The sequence below is a fragment of the Antechinus flavipes genome, chromosome 3, assembly GCF_016432865.1.
Source record: "Antechinus flavipes isolate AdamAnt ecotype Samford, QLD, Australia chromosome 3, AdamAnt_v2, whole genome shotgun sequence".
Taxonomy (NCBI): Eukaryota; Metazoa; Chordata; class Mammalia; order Dasyuromorphia; family Dasyuridae; genus Antechinus; species Antechinus flavipes.
Window position 1 is genome coordinate 201,627,670 of NC_067400.1, and position 14,417 is coordinate 201,642,086.

The window sequence follows — 14,417 nt, forward strand, 5'->3', positions numbered from 1 at the left end:
ATTGTATATTATTTATACATTGGGGAACAAAATGGTTAATATAAAAAAGAGCACAGCAAGGAATAACAATTACTAGTGGCATGAAAAGCACTATTCTGTGGCCATATATATTTTCAGGAGTAGAACAGAATAATGAATAAAAGAATAACTGACAAGAACTTTTTCCTATTTCTACCACCTTTGTAAGAAAAATCTCTAGGTTAATGGTCAGAGTGTCACTTTATTAATTCAACTTTTGCTTTGAATTTAAAAGGTCCAACAGGAAGAAAGTGTGTGAAACACTTTACTCAGCGAATGCAAGAATTCTTAAGGGCAGAAACTGTGTTTAGCTTTGTCTTTGCATTCCCAATACCTTGTATTGTGACTACCAAAAATTGGGACTTGACAAATGCTTCATTCACTGAATTAGTAAATCAATGCATTTAAACTTTTCCCCAAAACTATTTAACAACTTCCTTGATTAAGATCCTAATTAAAGGATATATTGAGTGGAAATTACAAGCAGAGTTAAATAAGAGTTCAATTTCTGGCCCCAAACATAAAAAAAGCTTATTTGTGCTTTTTTGCTTCTTTTTTTTTTCCCAAACAAAATGTTTTTATTTACTAGAATCTCTCTAAATTATAACATACCTCTGAGAGCATGAATCCTATTACAGTCAAGTGGACACATGCCACGTTCCAGGCTGCCATATACATTGCTTTTTACCAATACTTCCTCTGTAAAGAGATGACGAATAAGGTATCGAGCTGAAAGCTCTGGACGAGATTTTCCCTTTGCCACATAGATAACTGAAAAAGGCAACTGTACATTTCTCCATGGGTAACCAAGAAGTTCTAGAAGCACAAAGAAAAGAGAAAGACATTTCTATAGTTGATTTTGAAAAAAAATTAACATGCTTCTAAAAAGCCAAGATAAAAACAAATGGGTCTGCTTTTTATAATCCTATTGTTTGGGCTGAACCTGGCTCATAGAGGTACCTTGGTAGTTTATGTTTAATATTAAAACAAAATTAGATGTTTACAAGTCATTCAAAAGTAAACAAAAGATCATTTATTTAGCTATGCCAAGAGAATATTAAACAGGGATAGGCATCAAGAGCTCTAGATTTGAATTAGCTGAGTGAAGCTTCTATCACAACCAAGCCTTCTATTCTCAGTCAAGCCTCAGGAGTCCCTCCACCTCTTGGTTGTATAGAACTCCAGGGATGAGAAAATGAAATCAATAATTTGAATCCTTAGTCCTGTGAGCCAATAAGGTTTATGGAATATTATACCTTTACAGGAAAAACAGACCTAACCTTCATGGCAAGAGATGTTAGTATATTGCCCCTATGTCACCTCCTTGATTAGAGAAAACAAGAAGTGTATACAACTTATTTGCATGGGATAAGAGCCATTGCTGTACATGTTTCTGTTTATTTCCCCATTTTGATATAAAAAAGGTAGGTTTCAAAGTTATGTTTTCTACTCAATATTAGGCTCAAGTTATTTTTAAAAAGTCAACAGTAAAATACTAAAACACTATTTTAGCAACTGAACTAAAACACTACTTTTAGAAGTGTTTCCATTTTTCAGCTGTATGATCCAAAAATGTACTATCTTACAGTACTGTTTGAGGATGTATTCTGATGGAAGCGGATCTCTTCAATAAAGAGAGCTAATTCAGTTTCAATTGATCAAGGATGGACAGAAGCAGCTACACCCAAAGAAAGAACATTGGGAAATGAATATAAACTGCTTGCATTTTTGTTTTTCTTCCCGGGTTATTTATACCTTCTGAATCCAATTCTCCCTGTGTAACAAGAAAACTGTTCGGTTCTGCATACATATATTGTATCTAGGATATACTGTAACCTATTCAACATGTAAAGGACTGCTTGTCATCTGGGGGAGGGGGTGAAGAGAGGGAGGGGAAAAATCGGAACAGAAGTGAGTGCAAGGGATAATGCTGTAAAAAATTACCCTGGCATGGGTTCTGTCAATAAAAAGTTATTTAAAATAAAATAAATAGAGTACTGTCTTATCCCTTTATCATCATCTATCTATGGTCATAGTGATACAGATTAAAAACTAAACTTGATAAGTCCACATTTTATTTATGAAAAAAAGTTGTGAAACTTTACATTAACCAAAAATCTGTGTAACATTTTTTGGGGGGAATTATCTTAGAGAAACAGAAACTGATTTTATAGAATTAGCTTATAAAGTCACAAATAACTGTGTCCCCTTTTGTTATGAGCCAGAACTATTCAACAGCACAAATCTAATGCTCTTTCCAAAGAAACATACACACACACACACACACACACACACACACACACACACACCCCTGATAATTAATCCCATGGATAAAACATGGGAACTTACGCATTGGTTCTAAAGATGGCAGTTTCTTAGATGAAGAAGCTTGAGGCACTTCAGGTGACAAATTACTGTCCCATATTGAAGTTTGTATTCCATTTCTTCCTAAGGCAGGCACTTTCTGAGACACCTGAGAACTGACTTCTCCACCTTTATCATTATAATTCATGTCTACACACACAGATTGCTCTGAGGTGACTGGAAGTATATCTTTGTTTTCACTTTCCTCCTAAAATACAAAACTGTAATTAAAGAAAGCTTTACAACAAATATGCTAATAACAGGCTATCCACCAAACTCAAAATTTAAAATGTATCTGGTAGTGAACTACCCAGGAATGAACAGACTTTGAGGAATGAGGTTGAATTTTTGCAATAATTTGATGAAAAGTAAGAGTAGGAAGAGATAAAGAATAATAAAGGAATGGAAGAAGGAAATGGTGGTAGACAAAGGATAGTTGACACTTCCACCTACAAAAATCAACAAGCACTTACTATGTGCTAAGCACTGTGTAAAGGCAGGCATCAAAAAGAAACAAGAAACTATGTTTTACTCTGAAATTTTCATTCTAATCAGGAGACAATATATAAATGAATAAGAATGTACAAGAATATATGGAAGGAAATCTGAAAGGGATAGAGAAGGAAATGACAAACCACTTCAGGATCTTTGCCAAAGAAACCCCAAATGGATCACAAGAAGTTAGAGAATATGACTGAAAATGACTAGGAAACAACCTTAGAGAAGAAGACTCAAAAAAAAGCTATCTATAGGAGTAGTCTTTGGGCCAAGCCTTGAAGGATGGATGAGAGAATTCTAAAAGGCAGAAAGAAGTAAAAGAATATTTCCAGGCAAGGAGACATACAATGTAAAAAACACAAAGATGAGAGAGGTGCTGGATATGAGAAATAGCAAAAAGACCAATAAGGCTGGATTTACAGCCTATGTGATAAGAAATCAAGTTTTAAATAACCCTAAAAAAAAAAAAAAAAAAAAAACCTAAAAAGAGCCAGATTATAAAGAGCTTTAAATGACAAGAAAAGGAACCTATATATAACCTGAAATTTATTAAGTTGGGGAAGGAAGGGAAAACACATAAATGCACAAAGACCTATATATTAGGGAAATTACTGTAGTAACTGTAAGGAAGATGGACTGGAGTAGGATTAAAGCAGGGAGTAGACTAATTGGAAATCTGCTATAATGCATTTGGTAAAGAGGGATGATGACCTGAACTAGATTGGTAGCTATGAAATTAATAATAATGAGAAGTTGAAGATGACACTGGGGGAAAAAAAGAATAAAAAATTGGAGAGTAGGACTTTGAGAAAAGAAAGATTGGGGAGTAGAACTTTGAGAAAAGAAAGCTAATGTGTTCTGTTTTGGACATAGTGAATTTGAGATGCCTATATTCATTTAGTGAAGCCCTTGGCTTAAATCGTACTAATCTTTTTATTTTAGGATATAATGCAGAAAAAATATTAATGAAGCTTAATAACAAAAAAGACACTATTTGTCTATGACATACAAATTATCTTTTCCATGAAATACTCATACTCTTCATCATTTAAAGTTGTGAAGGAGAAGTGTAGTATTTCTCAGAGTAAAATGCAAAGAACAATATATGTAACCTTCCCAGGATTCATATCACAATTACAATTCTACAGAAGGTTAGTATGTTTAGAAAGCAGTCTGCCACGGGAAAAAATAATTTATATATTAATATGATGAGACGTAGATGGACTTCTTCACTGGCAGACTGGAACTATTTAACCTTGTGGAATAAGCCAAGGCCATTTTGGCTTACTGTTTTGGTGAGCAAAAGAATATTGATTCTAGCATTATAGATCTACAATTCCTCACCTAATGAAGAATAACAACAGAGTATAATAAGCATATATGTGTATGTGTAAGTACATATATATATATATATATATATATATATATACACACACATATATATATAAATATATATATACACATATATATGTTTATATTTAAAATATCTTAAACTCAGTGACATCTTCATACTACAAAGAAAAATAAAAAGGCAGCCTGCTCTTATTGTTTTTAAAAAGCTTGACCCAAAGTTTGTACCAGGAGTGACAGTTATAAACACAATGAAATAATTTTATATATGAAAATTAACTTACAGGCCTCATTTTGGCTTCACGGCATAGACAGCGAATCATAGCATTTACATTGGTAATGCAGGTTTTCCAGTCTCTTCCATATTCACTCAGATCATAGTTTGGAAAATGTGTTGCAAGAAATTCTATAAATGGAATTAACCATTTAAAAATAGAATTTTTAATTATAAACAAAAAAAAACCCTTTTTTTAGACAAAAATTTAAATATATAATTTTCTCCAAATTTGATTTTTCTCCCTCTATCTCCTGAGAAAAGTCAATCTTTTTACTCTTCAGAGTTCTCTTTAATTTCTCCAAGAAGTTTCTTAAATGCTAATATAGAAACCAAGTCTTAAGTTTTATTCCAACCTTGAATAAGAAGTTAGCATATTTCAGGGTTCCAAAGCCATTTTAAATCAAGTATAACTAAAGGCAGAAATAGATAATTTAATTACTGTTTATTGGTGCTCTACATTCCTAGTCTAATCTTTTCATTTTATAGAGGAAATAAATAAGGCTAAGAAAAGTTAAATAAATGACTTCTCTAAGATCATAAAGGCTGTTAGAAGAGTTAAAACTATAATTTAGATACCATGACTCCTAGTTCAGTCTTCTTATGGCACTACCTATCTGGCTTGGAGATAAAGGAAAAAGGTTCACTAGGATAATGTGTGAATATGTTTGTATTTCACATTTTCTTCAATGGCAGAGAGATAATTATAGACTTACGTTAAAAAAAAAAAAAAAAAAAAAAAAAAGAGGATTTTACATTAAAGAACTGGTGTTAGTTTACATAGAAGAACCCAAGTATCTGATGTTAAATTTAATTCATGACATGTATTTTGCTAAGATTTTTTTGTGTTATTTTAAAATTTAATTTAATTTTTTGTGTTATTTTTAAGAAACATTAACCTTCATCAATGGACCAGATGTGAACAAACTTAACTGTCTCTAAAATTTACACAAAATTCCTAATTTGTAAATTATTCCACAAATATTTTACATACCTCTTATTGCAGCAACTTTATTGGGATCCAAAGTTCTTCGACCTCGTGTACTGACACCCATAACACTACATAACAGCATTTCCTTGGGGAACAAAACTCGAACCAAGTAGCGTGCTGCATACTTGGGTTTGGTCTTTTGACGAGCTTTCATCAAATATGTCCCAAGAACCTTTACATTCCTCTTTGGATCACCAATATACTCTAAAAAATTAGATTCAAGGAAAACATTTAATTTTTTTTTTTAAATAGGGCACTAAAAGAAAGGGGCTAGTTGGATTAAGTAAACTGAATTCTCTATTTTCTATACCCAAACCTTAAATTTTTTTTTTATACTTTTAAGTTTCTTATACTACCACTTACTCTTTATTTCAATGTTCTCTTTTGGTGTCATCTTTATTTTCATGAATCTTTACCCCTTTTTGTCCTGATCTGCATTCTTTTAATCCCTTGTATACAAGGGGACTTTATACCAAGTTAAATCTTTCTTATCTTTAGCAGTAGCAATAGCAGGATATAAGGAACTGTAGATCAAGACCTCTCTCTCTCTCTCTCCCCACTTTTTTCCTATTAAAATGATAAAGTCAAAAAAGCAATAGATAATTCTAAAAGGCTCTTCTACTTTTGTCAAGCAATTTTAATTTAGTGAGCTTTTAATGATTAATGAAGAAAAACTTAGTACTTAGAACTAGAATCAAAGATTTTTTAAATTTTGGTTTAAATTGAGATTTTTAGAGAATGAATCTTTGGATATGTATAGCTACTTCCAAAATCAAATTATAATGTTAGCCTGAAGGGAAATGATTCATATGCTATGGACTGAGTTTACCTCTGTCATAAAGGATTCTAGTGGTACCAAAAAAAAAAAAAAATTCAGAATAGAAATAATTCACTTACGCTCTTTTATTTTATAAGTAAACTATAAATAACATTGATTTCCAGTGTGGATTGTTCAAAACTCACCAAAACTAGGATTGATGCAGATAGAAGATGGATGTAATTCTTGACTAAGTATTGTACTTTCCTGTGAAAATGGGTAACCCGTCATAATAGTATTCCTTCCCAAACAGTCTTCAGGTTTTGTGGGTGTCACTGTAGTTATTACTGGAGAACTTTTTGCAGCTGAGATAGTATTTTCAACAACTGTGTTGACCAACTTGTTTTGCAAAGAAAAGTCAGGTATTTTGTTAACTACTCCTGTAAATGGTTGATACAATGAATGTGTAGAGACAATTGTAGGAAGAGTTGGACTCTGTCTGAGATCTTGTTGCTGAGATTCAATTTTAAGTGGTGTCTGAAGAGACTTTCCCACAGAATTGGTTTGAGCATGGTTTTGTGGTAGCACCACTGCTAAAGATGGGTTATGACCTTCCTGTCCAGAGAGAGAGATCTGAATGCTAGATTTCCTTTCCACCGGTTTTTGTACTCGAATTTTTCCAACAGGTACATGATTAGAACTTCTATATGTAAAACCAATTGGTCTCTGTAATATTAAAGTAACAAATAAATTCTGAGAAAAAGTATAGTGAGAGTTTTAAATAAATGTCAGATGAACAAATTATACATTTGGTCTAGCACCATGACTTCACAATGTTTAAACTATCTCTTTGGAAGGAATCTTAGAAATCACTTAGCATCCCCATCCTGACCCAAACATCAAGTCTTCTATAAACAATAATAGTAAATAGTAATTTACCCTTTTACTTGAACATTTCTAATGACAGAGAAGTAGTCATCAAGCAGTCAATTCCATTACTAGGGGATTCAAACCATTATAAGTTCTCATAGTAATGACACAATGTAACTAATTTTAGTTCTTTATTTTGGAGTACACAGAATAAATTTAATTGCACTTTCAAGCTAATTCTAAGAGGTGATACTGAGGTGTATTAAGGCAAAGAAGATACACAAAGGCATAAAAATGGGGAATAAAAAATATAATGTATAAAAAAAGCAATTAAGGACAGTTTGGACAGACCAAAGAGTACAATAGGAACAGTTATGTTTCTAGCTAGAGAGAGAGGTTTTAAATGTCAAACAGAGGAGTTTCTATTTTATCCTAGAGGGGGAAAGCTGACAGACTTTGTCCAGCTAAGAACTTCAGAAAAATCATTTTGGCAGCTACATGAAGGCTGAATTAGAATAGGAGAATTGAGGCAGGGAGACAAACTCATTATTTCAGGTGGAATGTAATGAAGGTTATAACCTAGAATGGTGGTTGTATAAGTGAACAGAAGTGGGATGTATATGAGACATTGGGATGGCAAAGTTGATAAAATCTGGTAAATAACAAGGGGAGATAGAGCGAAAAATTAAGGATAACTTCAAGGCTGTGAACCTGGATAATTAGAAGGACAGTATTAATTTCAATAGCTATAGAGAATTTCAATAAAAGGGGTAAATTTGGGGAGAAATAATAAGAAGTTCTTCTAAATATCCAATAAGCAATTGGTGAGATCAGAGTGGAGCTCAGGAGACTAGGATCAAGCATATAATGCAGATTTTGGACTAAAAGAGAGAATAGAGAGAGATGGGGGCATAGGAAAGTCCTGGAGTTATGGCCTTAGTCAGACAATATGAATTACAATGGATTACAAAGCGACAAGGAAGGGAATAGTTAAGACAGATAGACATATAACCAAGAAAGAGAAGCATCATAAAAACTCTGAGAGGAAAAAATACCTAGAAGGAGAGGGTAATCAACAGGGTCAAATTCTGCAGAGTGTTCAAAAGATAAAGACTGAGGGAAAAAAAGTTAGATTTGGAAATTAAGAGATTACGTGATACTTTTCAGTGCCAAGAGCTCCACAGAGCTCTTCCCAATTCCCTTCCAAATAACTTTTAAAATGTCTCAGAAGGAAGCAGGAAAGAACTTTTAGCTACACAACAGAAAAGATCTGTCTGACTGGGATTGGAGTAGAGAGAGGTCTAAAAGTCTTCAGTAGCAATCATGCTCACAGCAGAGGATGTGAAGTTCTAGGGTAATCCACAATAAGGTATCATCCTCTAGCAAGCCACAATGAGGTTCCGCCCTAGTAGCCTAATCCCCAGCACAGTTCACCAGGAAGGCCTGGACCTCACTGCTGACCAGAGGTGGAAAAGTTACTATAGTGAAGGATAAAGGCACAAATTTAGCTGAGGACAAAAGTGTCAAAATACATGAAGCCTCAAGAAAAATATGATTCGGTCTCAGGCCCAAAAAGAACTCCTGGAAGACTTTTAAAAGGATTTTTCCCCTCTGAGGTTTTAAGTAACTTGCCCAGGGGCAGGAAGAGTTAAGTGTCTGAGACCAGATTTGAACTCAGGGCCTCCTGACTTCAAGGATGGTGCTCTATCTACTGTACCAATTAGCTGCCCTTAAAAGATTTTTTAAAGTAAATTAGAGGGGGAGGATTCTGGGAAGATGGTGGAGAAAGCTGATAAATTTCAAAATGACCAGATTTCCTCCACAAATAGAACATATTTCTATGTTCCACAAATAGACTGGTGAAAATCAAGAAGACTTGAGACAGAAGAGAGGTCCTCCCAGTACAACCCAAGATCTGAAGAAAGTCCCCAGACTGGGGATTAATTCATGTGAAGTGCAAACACCTCCAGGTTAGCTCCACAGAAACACCAAGTGGGGAGCACTGAAGCTAGCTGGGTGTGGCTGGAGCCTCAGTAGGAAACACACAAGTGTTTCCCAGTCGGTTCTGGGTCCTGGAAGACTAACCTTTATTAGTTAGAATGTATTGGGTTGCAGCTATGTTGCACACCCAAGGTCCTGAGCAAGAAAAAGCCAGCACCCAGGAGTACAAAGACAGTGAGTGGGGCAGGGACATCACTGTCTGGAGGCACTTGCAGGAGACTCTTGTTTTGGGGTTCCAAGTTAGAAGGGAGAACTGAAGTGAAGCCAGAGGCACCCCATAATTAGAGGTGCTTACACTAATATCTCCTATTTTTTAAAAAAATTAATCACCAAAGAAGAAACCCATTATAGAAACTGACTATGGGAGCAGGTAAGACTAGGGTTCATTTTCAGAGAAGGGTACTAAGTAAAAAGAAAGCTTCCACTCAAGAGAGTAACATGAAATGGCTTCCTGCCCAGAGAGAACTCAAAAAAGAATTTAAAAATCAAATGAGAGACACTGAAGAAAAACTAACTAAATAAAAACCATCCAATAAAAAATAAGAATATGAAAAAAAGTTAACTAGCTAGAAAAGGAGATAGAGTCTCAAATATGAAAATAACTTACTGAAAAGGTTCTGGAATCCTGATAATCAAAAAATTAGGCCTTTGCTCAAAAACATCATATTTAGCAAAATTATTTATCAATATTGAATGAGAAAAAATGGACACTCAATAAACTTGTAGATTTTCATGACTTTCAATCAAACCTGAATTTAATAGAAACTTTAACATAAGAACTAAGATCAAAGCTCAATTTCAAGGAACTCAATATGGACAAATTGTTTATGTTTTTTTTTTTTTTTTAAATAAGGGAAATGTATACCATGTTTAAGACTGACATAAACAATAGGGTAGCTCAAAAGAAAGATTAGGGTAGAGTTTAGGTAAAAATAGTAATCATGTTATACAAATGAGGTACAGAAAGAATAGATACAGAGGCAATGGGGAAGAGGAAAGCTTATAGTTCTGAAAACCTCACATCAGCAATGGGTTAAATATTTAAATATATAAACATTACATATATACCATGAATGGTATACCACCCTCCAAAATCTATAAAGAAATAAGAGGGAAGAAATGAGGAGATGGGGAAGCAAAGGGTTAGGGAAAAAAACAAGGGAATGATCCCTAAGAGGGGGGAGGTTTAGTAAGAGTAAGGCAAGTTAAAAAGCAGAATTAAAGCAAAGAGTCAGAAGGGATAAGAAAGCTGTGTGTGGATGTGGGTATGGGTGTGTGTATGTGAATGTGTGTACATGTATATATCTACAAATATATGTAAATATATCCTTTCCTAATTATAGAGTTATTAGAACCTGTTTGGGGTGGGGTGGAATGAAAGGGGGAAAAAAAAGAATAAAGTAAAAAAGGTATGCAGCAGAGAATAAAAAAAAAAATCTACAAAGAAGTGAAGAAAAGATTTTATATATACAAAATATATATTATATATAAAATATAATAAGATTATGCATATAATTTACATATACAATATAATAGCATATATATAATTTCATATATATACACATATACACACACACACTTTCTTGAACTGGTAGTTTGTTGTTATGCATTTTGAATCCTCCCTCATGTTCTGCTAGGCACATGACAATGTTCTCTTTTGTTCTGTATCCTTTTATGTTTTTCTTTTTTCCTTATTCTGCTTTTTTAAATTAAAAAAATGTATAGATATATATATAGATATATTTTTAAAAGCAAATTATAAAAATACAAGAAATATTCCCAAGAAATGAGAATAATGCAAGAGAATTATAGAAAAAGAATTAACAGCATGGAAAAATGATATACAAAAATTCACTAAAGAAAACAACTTCCTAAAAACAATCAAATTTGTCAAATGGAAAAGAAAGTAGAAAAGCTCACTGAAGATAATAATTCCTTAGAAATAAGAATTGAAATCTCCTTTAGTCATAGTATAATATCATTGAGAGCAAGTTGGATTTGGAGACAGAAGACCTGACTTTGAATCTGTGGGGGGGGAAGGGGAGAAGGGGAAGGGTTGGTAGAGGAGGAAGCAGAAAAAGGAGAGATCTTTGAACAAGCGAGTCAGCTCTCCCTCATTCAAATCCAATTCATTTACATATCATAGCTGTGAGAACTGGATGAGATTTAGTTTCCATACAGTTACATTTTTTTAAAAAATCACTATCAGAGAAATGAAACTGAAGCTTAAAGTGGAACAAAGGAAATGAAATTTATAGGGGGATTACCAAATCACTCACGGGAACTATGACTACTGAATGTCAATAGGAGTTGTAATCAGGGGTGGGGTCTTATGTTCATGTGGGAGGATTAGACACTCCACCTCTGTAGTCCCCAGTCAATAAGGGCAAAAGGAGAGCAACTTGCATTTCTGGACAAAGAATAAAAGAAGTGTTTTGCATTTCAAGGGTGTGCTTACCAGTTAGACACTCACTCTTGCAAGAGTGTAAATAAAATTATTTTCATACAGCCAAAAAAAAAAAAAAAAGAAAGAATTAAGCAAGAAGAATCTGGTGTACTTCATGAGACATCAAGAAACAATAAAACAAGTTTTTTGTTTTTTTTTAATGTGGGAAAAAAGTGACATTTCTCAGTGGAAAAACAACTAACCTAGAAAACAGACCCAGGACAGATAATTTAAAATTACTGGATTATCTGACATCTTCCAAGAAATTATCCAGGAAAACTTCCCTGACCTACTAGAATCAAATAGCAAAATAGAAATTGAATGAATCACCACATGAAAGAGATCCCCAAATGAAAACTCCTAGGAACAATATTATCAAATTCCAGAGCTCACAGATCAAGAAAAAAATATTACAAGCAGTCAAAAAAGAAACTATTCAAGTGTCATGGAGCTGCCATGTCACTTTTTTTTTTTAAGTCTTTTTTTAGTCTTTTTAGTCTAAAAAAAAGAAAGTCTTTTTTTAAGACTACACAGGATTTGGCAGCTTCCACCATAAAAAACCAGAGGGCTTAGAATATGATATACTGGAAGGTAAAGAAGTTAAGATTATAACCAAGAATTGCCTACCCAGCAAAACTAAATATAAAAAAGGGAAAAAATGAACAGTTGACAAAATAGATTACTTTGATCTTCAAATACAAGACTCAAGGGAAACATAAAAAAGCAAAAAAAAAAAAAAAACAATGAAAACTTAGAGAGATTCAATAAGGTTAAACTATATGGCAGGATAATATCTGTAAATCTTAAGAAATTTATTATAAAAACAATTAGGAGAAATATATATTGACAAAAGGTGTGAATATAATGTGACTGATGGGATAACCAACAAAAAACAAAGGAATTATGAAGATTGCATTGGAAGAGGTAGGGGGAAAGAGGGAGAGATAGGATGGGATATATTATCTCACACAAGAGGCATGAAGGAACTACTATAATGGTGGGGAGAAGGGACAAAGTCACTCTCATCAGAAATGGTTCAAAGTGGGAACACTCAGTTGCATACATAAAGCTATCTTACATTGTAAGGAATAAAAAGGGATAGGAATAATATAAGGCAGAGGGGGATGATAAAAGGAAGAATATATTTATGGTGATGATCAGAAGTAAAACACTTGTGAGGAAGGAAATAGTGGAAGAGGGAAATAAACCATTGAAAAATAGCAGGGGAAATAAATACACAGTTATATTAACTTTAAATGTAAATGGGGTAACCCATTAAATGGAAGCAGTTTGCAGAATGTTACATGTTGCTTAACAATATGTTGTTTAGAAGAAACACATTCGAAACAGGCACAATAAAAAGTAATGGGCTGAAGCTGAATCTATTATAATTTAGTTGAAACAAAAGAAGGCAGGGTAGCAACGATGATCTCACACAAAACAAAAGCAAAACCAGATCTAATTAAAAGAGATAAGAAAGAAAACTTTATCTTGCTGAAAGGTATCCTAGACCATGAAGTAATAATAATAATAAAAATTATGCACCAAATAGTATAGCATTTAATTTTAAGAAGTTGAATTAATTACAGGTAGAAATAGACACTAAATCTATACTAGTTGGGGGGATATTAACTTTACCTTTTCAGAACCACGGTCACCTAACTGCCCCAATTTTGTCACCAACTGCAATCTAAATACAAAGCTTCCTAACTTTATGTCATCCACAAGTGTGATAAGGTCACTGTCATCTAGGTCTTAATGTCACAGATAAACATGATAAATAGAAGAGTACTATAGCAGCATTACTTGCAGTTATCCTTTAGATTGACAGCCATTACTGTTCTCTGAGTCCCATCATTCAACTATTTCCAAATCCACTTAATTTTACTCTCTAGTCTATATTTCTCCATCTTTTCCATCAGGCCATTGTGAAATATCATGCAATTTTTTTTTTTTTTTGCTAGAATTCAGATGTCATGTTTATAGCATTACTTCAAATGTCCAGTTTAGTTAACTCAGTAGGAAAAACATGGATTACTTGTGACTATTTCAGTAGTCTAGGTAGGTCATAATGAGGGCCTGTACTAGAATGCAAGTAGTAGAAATGGAGAAAAGAAGGATATGAGAGGTACCACAGAAGTGAATGGGTCTTAGAAAATGATTAGAGTGAGAGCTGAAGGCAGTAAAAGATAACACCAAATTTTCAAACATGGAAACTAAGTTAATAATGGTACCAATGACAGAAATAGGGAATTAAGAAGTAAAAGAGTTAAGTGAAAGATAATAAGCTTGCTTTCTGACAAGCTGAATTTGAGGCTATTGCAGGACATTCAAGGTGCCACCAACAAGTAGGTCAGTAGGCAGTTGAAATCAATGATCTTGAACTTAGTAGAACGGTCAAGATTGGATATATAGAATTAGAAATCATCTCCATCAAAATAATAGTTGGCTATGGGAATGAAAGAGAAAAAGAGATAGAGATGGGGGGGGGGATGGGGTAAAGAGAAAAGGGCCAAGGATATATGCATACTAAAAGGAGCTTGTAAAAGAGCCAAAAGAAAGTAAGGGAAAAAAGCCATAGTTGTTAGTTCTGGATCATTTATACTAGCCTGATATCTTTAGGAACAATGGAGGTTTATGATAACTGTAAAAATATTATTATTACACTCACAGGTTTGAGAAGCAAGGGTTTCATCCTAGTATGCTGCATTTCTGAAACCTTTTCATGAAGTAGGTCAAACTTCTTATCTAGTTTCTGGATTGCATCATACATTGCCTAAAATAATAAAAATATTTTAGTGGTTCTTGTTTTAAAAGTAAAATAGTGAAAGTGAAAATTCCACTAAAA

The 14,417-nt window shown here is 33.5% G+C and overlaps 1 protein-coding gene across 2 annotated transcripts in view; it reads right to left on the reverse strand.

Annotated features, from left to right (window-relative positions):
- BEND2 (BEN domain containing 2) overlaps positions 1-14,417 on the reverse strand; it is a 59,741-nt gene that overhangs the window by 22,101 nt on the left and 23,223 nt on the right. For both annotated transcript variants that reach the window (XM_051984425.1, XM_051984426.1), the window contains exons 5-10: positions 14,241-14,345; positions 6,459-6,978; positions 5,499-5,699; positions 4,515-4,636; positions 2,368-2,590; positions 631-834 (exon numbers count right to left, since the gene is read on the reverse strand). In XM_051984425.1, the coding sequence (XP_051840385.1) occupies positions 631-834; positions 2,368-2,590; positions 4,515-4,636; positions 5,499-5,699; positions 6,459-6,978; positions 14,241-14,345 (1,375 nt within the window). The remainder of the gene's footprint in view (positions 1-630; positions 835-2,367; positions 2,591-4,514; positions 4,637-5,498; positions 5,700-6,458; positions 6,979-14,240; positions 14,346-14,417) is intronic.